Source organism: Taudactylus pleione, unplaced genomic scaffold (genome assembly GCF_031769625.1).
Source record: "Taudactylus pleione unplaced genomic scaffold, aTauple2 ptg000367l, whole genome shotgun sequence".
NCBI classification, from domain to species: domain Eukaryota; kingdom Metazoa; phylum Chordata; class Amphibia; order Anura; family Myobatrachidae; genus Taudactylus; species Taudactylus pleione.
Genome location: NW_028284768.1, coordinates 1,383,017 through 1,398,668, shown reverse-complemented (window position 1 = coordinate 1,398,668; position 15,652 = coordinate 1,383,017). Strand labels below are relative to the sequence as shown.

Here is a 15,652-nt window from a genome sequence, read left to right as displayed (position 1 = left end):
AATGCTAAGGACACAGATATTGGTCTGCTTCTCGCTTTAGTTATTGCTGGAATGAACAGAGCTTAACAAATCATTAGGAGACTCCACTCAGAAAGTCCAATTTGTACATAAGGTCTTTGGTCTAATCATATTTATTAAAAGTTACTTATGTAGCACACATACTACGCAGCGCTTCAGTCATTCACCTCAGTCCCTGTTCCAGTGAAGCTAACAATCTATATCACACACTAGGTTTATTTATCTTTTGTTATAAGCCAGTTCATCTACTAGTATGTTTTTGGAGTGTTGGTGTGAACCAGGGCACCCCCACGTAAACACGAGGAGAACATACAGACTACACACTAAAAGAGCTTTGGTCAGGACCTTAGGGTTGTGAGGCGTTAATGCTGACCACTACACACCACTGTGCTGTGCTTGCCAGTATAAATCTAAATATGGCGTGCAAACTAAAATACTGCCAGCAGTGTTTTTTTAAAAATTATATTTTGATTGTGTTCATCCTTTTAGTATTAGTAAAGCATGTTATAGCAATTCGTATGTTCATTAGGTGATTTATGGTGGGGTGTTCTTTACATCTGAAGTGACAGGAAAATGAATCTCCCGATTGAGCTATAATGATACCACGTACGGAAAAATGGGTTTGGTAAGAAATGCTGATGGCCGGGAAGCCGTCACCCTAAACCTAACCCTCCTGGGAGGGGTGCCTGACCCTGACCCCCCCCCCCCCTCCCCCGTGGCTAAGCGCTAACAGTGCCCGGCTTACCTTTGTACGGGAAGCCGCCTGTCTAGATCCCGGCGTCGGGGTTTACACGCCAGGATTTAGTCAGACGGCTTCCCGGCCATCGGCATTTTGACCGCATCCTAAGTAGGCGAGAGGAAGGCTGACTGGACACTCATGGCCATGGTCATAGTGGAAATTGGTTACACTGTAACACCTACCCCAATAGTAGTGCAAATTTGGAATTTCAATAGATCCACTAAATAAGGTTTCACTGGGGAAACAAACAATGTACAGTAGGTTTGGCCATAGACAGGCTAACCATCAATGCTACAGGGCTGTGCATGCACAAAGGACCAGAGACTGTGGACAAACATGCGTGATACAGAAGAGTGGTGGACTTTTACCATAGGACCTTGCCCATCGATGGTAAAACCATCATCAACCATGGAGAGGAAACTATAGATGGTAGATGGCCAAAACTACAGAGTTATATAATAATAAACAAACAGGTAAAGTGTTACTTTAATAAGTGGTGGGGTGAAATAAATTAACTCAGACAGTCCTTAGGCTTTGTACATGGAATTAAAGCAGGTAGTGTGTTGTATTGTGCTTAGCGCAGACAAAAAGTAGGCACATAACAATAGTCATAGGTTTTGTCCAGTGTTGGCCCGTTGTAAAGAATCCCCATAATCTATAACTAAAGACTCTACCTAGCCAACAGCACAGCCAGTAATAGGAGCAGCCTATGGAGACAATCTTACTTTGGAACAACCACTAAAAGTGTGATGAGATATTCTGAGTTCAGAACAAAGTCTTCTTTATGTACAATGTCAGCTAAAGTCCGGGTGAGGAGGTTGCCCCTGTGGAATAATAATGGAGAAAGCAATCGTTGTGAAAGGGTGACACAGCTATTTTTTTACATAGGAACATTTGCCTACATTAAAGCAGCAATATGGGAACTATTGACAGGATTTAGATGTGGTTACAGACATTGAGGTTTGGCTTGGATGTGTATAAGGGTGGCTTGTGATCTAACACATACTGGGATATATTTTTTAAAACTAGTATACAGGAATTGTAGTGTTATCCATAGCAACAATCAGATTTACCAAAAATGATACCTATAACCTTATTGGCTGCTATGGGCAATGCAATAGCTTTCCTGTGCACTGATTTATATAAATAGGCCCAATTGTCTAGTAAGCCGGAATTGTGTGATGCAATAAAATTGCAGTTTTCTTTAAAAGCAAATATATATGTATATATATATATATATATATATATAGTAAATAATTAAAATTAAATAATTAAATACATTCATATATTCATCTGGTAATGTGTGTGATTATTAGTATACTGCCAAGTTTATTCTACCTTTGCATCATCAATAGCTAATAGGAGAAAAGTACTGTCCAGTACCTACATAGAAGAAACGTCCTCTGTCCCTACTATAATTTCCATCCAACTGTGAATATTGTTATTAATGACAAATATACACTGAAACGCATGCAAAGCATAAACTTCTATACTTACACCGTTTTCCTCTCCAGGCTGTGAAGGTTGCCTTTGATGTTATTGTATGTAAGAGCTCTTGACTTTAGGTCGGTTTCTATTTGTGTCATTTGCTATAATAAAAAATAAAGTATTCAGAATACTTATTAATCCAATCAGTCTTATCGTCAGACCCAGCCCATGGCATCACTACGTAAAGCTTTGTGTGGAGTTATCCCTTTAACAGACCAAATAATAATATTCTCCATGACTGATTTTTTAAATATATTTCTCCTTCAACTTGATTTAACGGTTAAGGTCAACTGCGGCTTCTGCCCAACCACAGATGGCTGTAGTGCACTGACACTCCTGCCAAGTACATTACCTGTCACCCACTGAACCCTGACAGTAAATGCACTATGCAGAATAGGAAGCTAAAACCATGAGACTGGTCTTTTATTCACTGATAGCATTCGGTTTCCTGACTTCAATATCACTCCAAGGGGGAGATGTATCAAACCGTGGCGAGAGATAACGTACCAACCAATCCACTCCTGTCACTTTACAGGCTGTGTTTGAAAAAAATGACAGGAGCTGATTGGTTAATACTTTATCTCTCTCCAAGGTTTGATACATCTCCTCTCAAGTCACTGTTATCATTCAGTGTAGGAGTAGAAACAGAGCTACTACATTGTACACAGGTGACCAGCCGTTGGGTTTAGTATTGTACACAAAGGGTTCTATTCATTATCCCTTCTACAACTGTAGATGAAAATTAAAATTTTCACTTACTTTTGTATAAATGAAGTATTGGGGCTATGTATTATAAAGGTAAGGTAATATCACGGATATCTCCTGCTTTCCTTTCAGTCCCGTTTGGCCCGCTGATCCCATACTATAGTTCCGGAACCAAAATTCATTAAGCTCCTAACGGGAACCTTTGCTATCTTCAGATGGCGCTGATTCTCTGACCACCGCTTCTCCCTGTTGGAAGGAGGTCCGGGCTGCAAAAAGGGATCCTTTTGGATTCATCAGCCCCCGTTCGGATCTCTCCGATGGATGCCAGCTTCTGCATGCCCATGCGCGAAGCCTAGATGACGCATGCACACGAGCACTGCTGAGTTAGATTTGGCAGTGCTAAGTTTCACTGCTTTCAAAGTAGCGTTGATAGGAATAGTGGGGACAGCTAATCTTCAGTTCAGCTGTTGCACCAAAGCAATGTTGAATTGCTATGATGGATGCTTAATGAGTGATGATGAGTGCTCAATAAATAGACATAAAGGACTAGAAGGGAGATGTATCAAGCCTCCTAAATAGTGGAGAAGTTGCCCATAGCAACCAATCAGCTCCTACATATTTTATAGAATGTACTTGATAAATGCTAGCTGATTGATTGCTGTGGGCAATGTCTCCACTCTGTAGAAGGTTTGATTCAGCTCCTCCTAGGTTCTGTATTGTACACTGACCACCAGAGACTGTGTGCCACATGACACCCCTAGCCACTAGTGACTGGGCAATATACTATACACTGGCCACCAGAGACATGACACCCCTAGCCACTAGTGACTGGGCAATATACTATACACTGACCACCAGAGACTGTGTGCCACATGACACCCCTAGCCACTAGTGACTGGGCAATATACTATACACTGGCTACCAGAGACTGTGTGCCACATGACACCCCTGGCCACTAGTGACTGGGCAATATACTATACACTGACCACCAGAGATTGTGTGCCAAATGACACCCCTGGCCACTAGTGACTGGGCAATATACTATACACTGACCACCAGAGACTGTGTGCCAAATGACACCCCTGGCCACTATACACTGACCACCAGAGACTGTGTGCCAAATGACACCCCTGGCCACTATACACTGACCACCAGAGACTGTGTGCCAAATGACACCCCTGGCCACTATACACTGACCACCAGAGACTGTGTGCCAAATGACACCCCTGGCCACTAGTGACTGGGCAATATACTATACACTGGCCACCAGAGACTGTGTGCCATATGACACACCTAGCCACTAGTGACTGGGCAATATACTATACACTGGCCACCAGAGACTGTGTGCCATATGACACCCCTGGCCACTAGTGACTTGGAAATATACTATACACTGGCCACCAGAGACTGTGTGCCGAATGACACCCCTGGCCACTAGTGACTGGGCAATATACTATACACTGGCCACCAGAGACTGTGTGCCATATGACACCCCTGGCCACTAGTGACTGGGCAATATACTATACACTGGCCACCAGAGACTGTGTGCCATATGACACCCCTGGCCACTGGTGACTGGGCAATATACTATACACTGGCCACCAGAGACTGTGTGCCAAATGACACCCCTGGCCACTAGTGACTGGGCAATATACCTGTACTATACACTGGTCACCAGAGACTGTGTGCCAAATGACACCCCTGGCCACTAGTGACTGGGCAATATACTATACACTGGCCACCAGAGACTGTGCCGAATGACACCCCTGGCCACTAGTGACTGGGCAACATACTATACACTGGCCACCAGAGACTGTGCACCATATGACACCCCTGGCCACTGGTGAATGGGCAATATACTATACACTGGCCACCAGAGACTGTGTGCCATATTACACCCCTGGCCACTAGTGAATGGGCAATATACCTATACTATACACTGGCCACCAGAGACTGTGCTCCATATTACACCCCCGGCCACTGGTGAATTGGCAATATACATGTACTATACACTGGCCACCAGAGACTGTGCACCACATTACACCCCTGGCCACTAGTGACTGGGCAATATACTATACACTGGCCACCAGAGACTGTGTGCCATATGAAACCCCTGGCCACTGGTGACTGGGCAATATACTATACACTGGCCACCAGAGACTGTGCACCATATGAAACCCCTGGCCACTGGTGACTGGGCAATACACTATACACTGGCCACCAGAGACTGTGTGCCATATGACACCCCTGGCCACTGGTGACTGGGCAATATACTATACACTGGCCACCAGAGACTGTGTGCCATATGACACCCCTGGCCACTGGTGACTGGGCAATATATTATACACTGGCCACCAGAGACTGTGCGCCATATGACACCCCTGGACACTAGTGACTGGGAAATATACTATACACTGGCCACCAGAGACTGTGTGCCATATGACACCCCTGGCCACTAGTGACTGGGCAATATACTATACACTGGCCACCAGAGACTGTGCGCTATATTACACCCCTGGCCACTAGTGAATTGGCAATATACATGTACTATACACTGGCCACCAGAGACTGTGCACCATATTACACCCCTGGCCACTGGGGCCACTTGTGAATGGGCAATATACTATACACTGGCCACCAGAGACTGTGCACCATATTACACCCCCGGCCACTGGTGAATAGGCAATATACATGTACTATACACTGGCCACCAGAGACTGTGCACCATATTACACCCCTGGCTACTGGGGCCACTTGTGAATCAGCAATATACTATACACTGGCTACCAGAGACTGTGCACCATATTATACCCCTTGCCACTGGTGAATGGGCAATATACTATACACTGGCCACCAGAGACTGTGCTCCACATTACACCCCTGGCCACTGGTGACTGGGCAATATACTATACACTGGCCACCAGAGACTGTGCGCCATATGACACCCCTGGCCACTGGTGACTGGGCAATATACTATACACTGGCCACCAGAGACTGTGTGCCATATGACACCCCTGGCCACTAGTGACTGGGCAATATACTATACACTGGCCACCAGAGACTGTGCGCCATATGACACCCCTGGCCACTGGTGACTGGGCAATATATTATATAATATTTTCTCATGCATGTGTATATTAATCATTGCATATGCAATTAGGTGTATTGTTAATGTTAGATTTTTAGGTTCCAAATAATACATTTAACCTTAAAGCTTCACTACAGATGCATAAGTTTTTCCCTGAAGATAGTGCAGTACAGAACCAGCAAATAAATATGAAAGTCCATTGGATGCACACAATTGAGGCAGCCATTTTGTTCAAATGAAAGCAGTTCCTAAATATACTTGACAATGAGGTACCTCAGTGGTGTCAGGCTCAGCGATGTCCCTGAGATGCACTTTACATTTTTGCACTTATTAAAGAAATGATAAATGACTGCAAGTTAGATGAGCCACTGCTGCTGCATATTATAATGGGTCAGCTGTCTTCACATGTGGAAAGGGGACAGACATAGTGCTATATTACATATACTTATGTGCAAAGTGAATGTAAATGATAAATAACACAATCTCCTCATCCTCACCTTGGTCAGAGAATCGGTTATGTTGTTCAGTGACTGCTTCACAGGATATTTAGCCATGTCCCACTCAAAACGGGATAAATAACTGATAAGATCAACTGCAATAACCAAAAAAACATAAATCAGGCGTGCAAAATGCAATATATACCAATGTGCAGCAGGATACAACTTCCAAGCAGTTATTCCATAACTTTGTCATGCAGCTCCTAGCCAAGGCAGAAATGAATGATGATATATATCTGTTCTCTGGGCAAAGCACTCAACTCACTATGGGCTTGACTCAGCAAGGATTACAACTGCGTTTGCAATAGTTATTACGCAGGCAGTCTCACTGTGATAGTATGCTAATCCTCTGTGATCGCTATGCTGTTGCAGCATAACATAAGGACACCCACCTTACACACATTGATAATTCTTTGCAAGTCTGCAAAAACATCGGTAAGATCGAGTACTATCGCAGCCTCACACACACTTGCACAAGGTCTGACCTTACTCAGGAATCATTAACCTCATCGCACGCAATGAAAGGCCAAGCTGCGTATGGCATTGCAGTGGACAATTTATGCACGCCCCTGCAACAGTGTTCAAACGCACTGACACGCCTGCGTTTCCCCGATCACACCCCCATCACCTACCCCAAATGGTACGTCCCGTCAATCACTCTGCGATGGCTCTGCGTAGTCACTGTGGACAGAGATGGGACGTGTGTTTCAGTCGGATCTTTTGCACCCAGCATGGGGCTGGTGTAAGGCTGGGTACACACCTAAAGATTTTCTGTCCAACTATCCAACTAGTTGATTGGTTGGAATGAAAATCTGGTAACGTATGGGAGTAACTGATGATCAGCAATTTGCTCCTAAATGCCAGAAAACAGATGAAAATGGTCGTTCAGACAAGTTTGTTAAATGTTTGATCGAAACAATTTGTTCAAACAACAGTTTTGCCCATTTTCCGGCGTTTGGGAGCAAATTAATGATTGTCATTTGCTTTCATACCTTACCAGATTTTCATTCCAACCAATCAACTAGTTGGCTGGTTGGACGGAAAATCTTTACGTGTGTATGCAGCTGCGGACACAAGAACAGTGGGAGGGATAGGCTTCCACATGAAGCTGCATGGATTTTTATTATACAAAGGGGATTTTTGCATTACCATAATGTAGAAAGCAGATATCTGTGGCCAGAGAGAAAAGTGGCTGCAGATTTGTCCGACTCAAAAACAGCCCCCGAGTGCACAGTGTTTTATTCTCAGTGTAATGGAGCGTACACACGGTCAGATTTGTCAGATTTGTCAGATGAACGACTGAACGATTAAACGATTTGAACGATTGAACGATTTTTGACTGCATTAAAATGAATGGAATCGTCCAAGTCTGACTGCAAACCCATCAGATGTCAGATATCGTTATCTGACAAACGGGAACGCGCATCGTTGATCGTCCATCGTTCAGGCATGTCAGATATGAACGATTTTCCATCAGATATGAACGACTGAACGATTTTTAAATAGTTATCGTCCATATCTGAAGAAAAAATCTGATCGTGTGTATGCACCATAAAGCTGCATATACACGTAACGATTTTCTGTCCAACCATCCAACTAGTTCATTGGTTGGAATGAAAATCTGGTAATGTATGGGAGTAACTGTTGATCAGCAATTTGCTCCTAAATGCCAGAAAACAGATGAAAATGGTCGGTCAGACAAGTTTGTTAAATGTTTGATCTAAACAATTTGTTCAAACAACAGTTTTTGTCCATTTTCCGGCGTTTGGGAGCAAATTGCTGATTGTCATTTGCTTTCATTCCTTACCAGATTTTCATTCCAACCAATCAGCTAGTTGGATGGTTGGACAGAAAATCTTTACGTGTGTATGCAGCTTTAGAGTTCATTTTTATGGTTGTTGAAAAGATTAGGAAAACTGGGGGTCTATACCGCTTTCCAATGCTTCTACTCTGTATACTGTATGATCAGGGGCATATTAAGCCCATGTGCAGGTTTTGTCCATGGCCCCCTCCTTTCTACCCAGTGGCTGGCAGTGCACTGAGCACAGCAGTAGACTCAGGGCAGGTTAACGGGGAAATGGCGCGGTAGCCATTTTCTCTGCAATTTCTCTACTGCACATGCACAAAATGCTGGGAAAATGCCCACTGTGCCATTTTGCCGGTGATTTGTACAGCGCTGCTACCGCCGACACGAGACTCCAGAGAGGTTAGTATTGAATAAATGGGTGCTGGGTGTGCGGTGTGGGCCCCCTTGGACCCAGGGGCCCATGTGCACCGTACACCCTGCACCCATTATAGATACGTCCGTTGTGTATGATAGCCGTCATGCCTTCTGTATCATTTATTTCTGGTGTGAGCTCCATCTAGTGGTCAGCCTCATATCCCAGACAATTGCTAGTAAATAGTCTCTTGTAGGCTTCCACTAGAAGCAATACAAGTGTTTTCTGTGAGCAATGAACATTGGGCCTGATCTGAGGTGCGCACTATGGCAGCCGCAACTGCGTCCCCATGCTAATGCCACACCCAGTGGTTTTCGGATCGAGACACCCATTGGCTGCAGCACTAATCCGCCGCTGTGTGCATTAAGGTTCACCATCAGCCGCACAAAAGCCAAAGCTGCGGCGTGTGCGAGATTTATGCAAATAAATACTGAGAAAATATTGATGTAGAAAAAGGTTTGCAACAAAAACAATGGGAGAACCCATGGTGGGGGCACAACTTTGCAAATGAGTAATGAAATAATATGTATATATATAAGATGCTAAACTGTCACTTTCATTAGGTCAGATTAAAAGGTATGAAGGAAAGAGCACATCTGTAAAATTACAACTACAGAGATGTGGTAACAATTAGCAGATTAGCAGGTTCTGCTAAATCAAAATGTATTTCTAATATCAAGAGACACAAACATTTTTGATAAATAACTGTAAGTGTGTCTAATTTTTCAGAAACAATGTTTCAATTGACTGGGTGAACATATTCAATTATTAAGTGTCTGGGAACCACTGTACAGGTCTATTTCTAAAACACGATTCATATGTACTTACAGTATATTTGTCTTTTTTATGTACAAATAGCCCATGTTTTAGTGTATGTGCAGCAGGAAGAGGCCTGCTAATGGCGTGTATGCTTTGAGCCCATGAAAGGCGATGGTGTTACATTGACAACCGCATTCTTTTCTTAATGTTACTAGCCAAAATAGCAGGGGGTCTTCCTGTGTAAGGGGGTACTAGTGGGGAGCAGCAAGCATTATTTTATGCATAGGCCCACTGGCTTCATAGGCCCCTGTGCACAAGTCCCTATCTAGCCGCAATTGCCATAACAGGTCATTTGTTTTACAGGTTAATATACTTTAACTAAAATATTATAATGGGGTCCTAAATAAACAATAAAGTCTAAATAAAATACAACAGAATGCATTGAAAGTTAAATGCAACTATTGTGTTAACATGCATAGGGTTACTCAGTATTACTCATAAACATTACAACATTGCCTCAGTGCATTGTTTGGCTGCCTGTGAAGTACAAATGACAGTATAGAGTTAAAGGGCCTGCTGTCGTGGGGAGGAGCATGATCTGAGCTGGGCATAGGGTTGTCTCTTCTCACTGATAGCTCACCCTAACTATTGCTTTTCCATCTCAGGTATTAGGAGTCATGAAACTGATACCACTTGCAAAGGGCACCAACTGTTCAGTGTTTCCATTCCTCTAAAAGTGGGATGATCAGTAGTCAACCTGTCATTCTCCAGCTGAACTACAACTCCCAGCATGCTATGCACAATAGATTGCAGTCACAGGTTGTCCATGCTGTTCATTTTAATTAAGTTAAAATATTTAATTTTCCATAAGCTGTGAAGTCTAGATTTAATGTTTGTGGACTCATTTATTACACTTACTTAGAGTTCAGCAAGGAACGCAGTTGCTAATATGCACGCAATCGGCTGATTGTGGCGTACTGCGTATGCGTATGCATCGCAGTGCACATGCGCGAACGATCGGGATTGCGATCTCAATGGCTACTCAGACCCATCGCAGAGTGATTGACAGGAAGTGCCGTTTGTGGGTGGTGACGGGGGGTGTTGCAGCCGAACACAGATGTGCCAGTGCATTTCAACACCGTTGCAGGGGCGTGCATAAAATATTCACTGTGATGGCCTACGCAGCCTGAGGCCTCATAGCGTCTGATGAGGTTAGCAATTTCTGAGTAAGGTCAGGGCTTGTGCAAGTGTGCGTGAGGCTGCGATGGTACTCGACTGTACCGATGGTTTCGCAGTCTTGCTAAACATTACGGATGTGTGCTAAATAAAGTGGGCACCCTTGTGTAGAGCTGCGATCGCAATGGATTAGCATACTATTGCAGTTGAACTGCGTGCATAATCGTTATTGCTCGCAGTAGCGTTCCATAGTGGCCTTAGTCCATATCACTTAATATACTGACAATGAAATACAATCTATAAGCCAAACATACTGTAATTAAAATGATGTGACTTCCTGGTAAAAAGTCATATACATTTTCTGTTTGTATAGCTGTGAGAGAGTTACATCTGTGGTATGGAATGCATGGCATTACATACGGGCACTTACATCTGAGGCGCATTTCCCCGACCTGATACGTTCCGACCAACCGCAGATCAGAAACGCCATCAATGGTCGGATGATCCTTTGGGGAATCGGGGAAATTCTGCATGTTAAAAATCCCAGATTTGCCGATTCTTTCAATATGTTGAATATCCATCGTAGATGTATGGGGGCCATAATACCAAACCTGCTGCACTAACCAGCTTATATACAATAGTGAAAACTTATGGTTACAGTTGAGTCACATTGTTGATCATTATTGAGACATTGTTGCAAACTAGATAATTTTTCTGTCAAATTTCAGACACAGTGGAGTAATTTCATCCCAGACGCCCGGAGGCAAGTTATAACTTCTCAGCAGGCAAACTAGGAACATGACACAGAGCTGGCCCTGACCAATCTTGTACCCTAAGCAAGATTTTATTTGGTGCCCATTACAGGAAATGGTGGTGGGCCACCAAGCCTGATGGGCACCCATCTTGGGCAATGGTGCCCCAGGCATTTGCCTATATAGCGTATACCCAGGGCCAGCCCACTACTATTCAGAGGGGCAACACACAAATTTCTTATGTAAATTGTTTTTCTTTTCCTTTTCATAATTTGCTATTTGATCTTTGCCAACCGCCTGTTCTACATTTTCTTGGTGCCTCTTTACATGTTGCCAATATGACTTCAATTTATCATGTTACATTTCATGTGTACCTGTAAGGGAAGAATGGAAAAACTCATAACACAAAGCAGGGACGTTATCTAAGTCATACGGATATCGTGAGCAGACTACGAGGCCGTAATGTCACACATCCATCGTAACCTGATCACTGTACCCCTACAACTAGAGCAACAATCTCTCACGCAGCCCGAACCTGGAAAATCCATGCTGAAAGAAAACACACAGCACACAAAAACCATTTACATACTGTGCACGCGTTTCACTTTCTTCTGTTTCCCTGGGAAAAGACCAGCTGTGAGACTCAAGTATATTTTAAACTAAATGAACCAGGAAACACATAACACAGTTATAGTCCTACGTATGCATTCCAGTGCAAGACACCAAGGATGCTTCAAGGCTCTCAGTTATCTCACTGTGATCAGCCTCCCAGCTACCCTCCACTATCCCCCTGACCCACATTTATATTCCACAGTAGGACGCTCAAGCGTCCTATGGAAATGTGTCTGTACTGGAAATGTACCAAGAATAACAAGACAATCCTTCAAAAACGTACATACTGTAGAGGACTATTAAAATTGCTCCTCTGAAAAAATTGCTCTCCCTAGCAGTATAGCCCATTGGGACTAATATAGACAATAATATAAACTAAAAAAAAAAGGTCACTAAAAGAGACACCAGCCACTATGAGGAACTTGCAGTTGCTGTAACTGGAGAAGTTATTTTTCAGTACACAATGTTCACTATCTAAGTAGGGCTTAAATATTTAGATTTTGGGGAAGCTAGATTAACAGTAAAACCCAGCAGAGGAACCAGCATGTCACTATTTTTGTTTTGGGAGAATGGTTGTGAGTCAGGATGTGAAATTGACAACTATATAAATCATTTATTTAATCAAGCCTGCCAGGGGCGCAGAGATGGGGTGTGGCGGGGTACTATTTACCCAGGCCCGGGCCTGTTGAAGGGGCCCGGCGGGGGTCCTGGTCCTGCAGACCACCCCCCGCCCCAGCCACCGCCGCTGTTAAATTTGGGCAGGGAGAGAGAGGACTGACTGCTGATGCAGCAGCTTCTCTCCCCAGCCCAGCGCACACACTGCTCTCACACTGGGTGCTGGGCTAGGGAAAGAGGCTGCTGCAGCAGCAGTCAGTTCTTTCTCTCCTTGCGTTATATGTGGGAGGGGGGAGTGATTGTGCCCCCAGCCCCGGACACCTGCTCCCACTGTGCACTTCGCGGCCACAAATATATATATATATATATACACAGTCAGGTGCATAAGTATTGGGACATTGACAGAATTTTCATATTTTGGCCTCTATTCACCACCACAATGACTTTGAAATGAAACAAACAAGATGTGCTTTAACTGCAGACTTTCAGATTTAATTTGAGGGTAATTACATCCAAATCAGGTGAACGGTGTAGGAATTACAACGGTTTCTATATGTGCCTCCCACTTTTTAAGGGACCAAAAGTAATGGGACAAACTAAACAATCCTAAATCTAACTTTCACTTTTTAATACTTTGTTGCAAATCCTTTGCAGGCAATTACAGCCTGAAGTCTGGAATGCATAGACATCACCAGATGCTGGGTTTCATCCCTGGTGATGCTCTGCCAGGCCTCTACTGCAAATGTCTTCAGTTCCTACTTGTTCTTGGGGCATTTTCCCTTCAGTTTTGTCTTCATCAAGTGAAATGCATGCTCAATCGGATTCAGGTCAGGGGATTGACTTGGCCATTGCATAACATTCCACTTTTTAGCCTTAAAAAACTCTTTGGTTGCTTTTGCAGTATGCTTCGGGTCATTGTCCATCTGCACTGTGAAGCGCCGTCCAATGAGTTCTGAAGCATTTGACTGAATATGAGCATATAATATTGCCCGAAACACTTCAGAATTCATTCTGCTGCTTTTGTCAGCAGTCACATCATCAATAAATACAAGGGAACCAGTTCCATTGGCAGCCATACATCCCCACGCCATGACACTACCACCACCATGCTTCACTGATGAGGTGATATGTTTTGGATCATGAGCAGTTGCTTTCCTTCTCCATACTCTTCTCTTCCCATCACTCTGGTACAAGTTGATATTTGTCTCATCTGTCCATAGGATATTGTTCCAGAACTGTAATGGCTTTTTTAGATGTTGTTTGGCAAATTCTAATCTGGTCTTCCTGTTTTTGAGGCTCACCAATGGTTTACATCTTGTGGTGAACCCTCTATATTCACTCTTGTGAAGTCTTCTCTTGATTGTTGACTTTGACACATATACACCTACCTCCTGGAGAGTGTTCTTGATTTGGCCAACTGTTGTGAAGGGGTTTTTCTTCACCAGGGAAATAATTCTTCTGTCATCCACCACAGTTGTTTTCCGTGGTCTTCCGGGTCTTTTGGTGTTGCTGAGCTCTCCGATGCGTTCTTTCTTTTTAAGAATGTTCCAAACAGTTGATTTGGCCACACCTAATGTTTTTGCTATCTCTCTGATGGGTTTGTTTTGATTTTTCAGCCTAATGATGCCTTGCTTCACTGATAGTGACAGCTCTTTGGATCTCATATTGAGAGTCGACAGCAACTGATTCCAAATGCAAATGTCACACCTAGAATCAACTCCAGACCTTTTACCTGCTTAATTGATAATGAAATAACGAGGTAATAGCCCACACCTGTCCATGAAATAGCTTTTGAGTTGATAGTCCCATTACTTTTGGCCCCTTAAAACGTGGGAGGCACATATAGAAACCGTTGTAATTCCTACATCGTTCTCAGGATTTGGATGTAATTACCCTCAAATTAAATCTGAAAGTCTGCAGTTAAAGCACATCTTGTTTGTTTCATTTCAAAGCCATTGTGGTGGTGAATAGAGGCCAAAATATGAAAATTCTGTCAATGTCCCAATATTTATGCACCTGACTGTATATATACTGTATATATATATATTTTTTTTTTTTTTAAAGGAGGGGATCTGGCCACACCTCCCTGGTTGGCCACGCCCAATACCTGTACCTGGGTCCGCTAGAGCTGTTGGCAGCCCTGCTAATAGTAATCATTACTGGATGCTTTTCCGGAATGGCATCTAATGCATTGGCCAGTAGCATAGGTGCATTTATAATGGGTGCAGGGAGTGCAGTGCCCATGGGCCTCTGGGTTTGCAGCCATCGTGATTCTGGCGCCGGGATTCTGACCATCGGCATTGTGTGAGACGGGATGTCGACTACATTCCGCCATAGACATCGCCCCATTTGAGTTAAAGTGGGCTGCACAGCTTCAGTCAGCTCTGTTTTCAGTAAATTAGTCGCAGGCTACAGCCACTGTTTATTTTGCATATGGATCTAATTACAGTACTATGATGGGTTGGGACTGCTGCCATAAATAAACACAACTGCAAGCTGTCCTGTGATTGGTGGAGCCATCTGGGACATATGTAGTCCAAGCTATTTTTCTCGTATTGATTTCTGGCATGTACACCAATATGGAATATATACCCAGGAATATTGTACTTATGTCTGTCCACTTTTTACATCCTTGTTGGAGACTGACTAGATGTTGTGCATTGTCAGCAAGTAGGTTATCTGGGTACCTGAAGTCATCACTCTATGCTGCCTGTATCCCGATGTCATTAACCGGCACACATTGAAATAGTGAAGCATCAATATTTGACTCACCTCCATTGGCCAGTAAGTTCTCCTGGGCTTTCTCAGCAGAATCATTCATGACTTCCCCAATATACTGAGCAATCTTCTTAATTACACTGGATGAGGAGGAGGAAAAAGCACAGGAAGATTACTTACTACAAGAGATAATCACCTGTACAAGAGAAATTTGGGCTTTGGGAGCACCACCAACAACGTGCTATGTTATAATTTAAATAATAAGA

The 15,652-nt window shown here is 43.5% G+C and overlaps 1 protein-coding gene across 1 annotated transcript in view; it reads right to left on the bottom strand.

Annotated features, from left to right (window-relative positions):
- Positions 1 to 15,652, bottom strand: part of ATP6V1C2 (ATPase H+ transporting V1 subunit C2) — a 43,830-nt gene that overhangs the window by 10,141 nt on the left and 18,037 nt on the right. Inside the window, exons 4-7 of the mRNA XM_088444591.1 lie at positions 15,441 to 15,526; positions 6,536 to 6,630; positions 2,255 to 2,346; positions 1,483 to 1,581 (exon numbers count right to left, since the gene is read on the bottom strand). Coding sequence (XP_088300717.1) covers positions 1,483 to 1,581; positions 2,255 to 2,346; positions 6,536 to 6,630; positions 15,441 to 15,526 — 372 coding nt within the window. The remainder of the gene's footprint in view (positions 1 to 1,482; positions 1,582 to 2,254; positions 2,347 to 6,535; positions 6,631 to 15,440; positions 15,527 to 15,652) is intronic.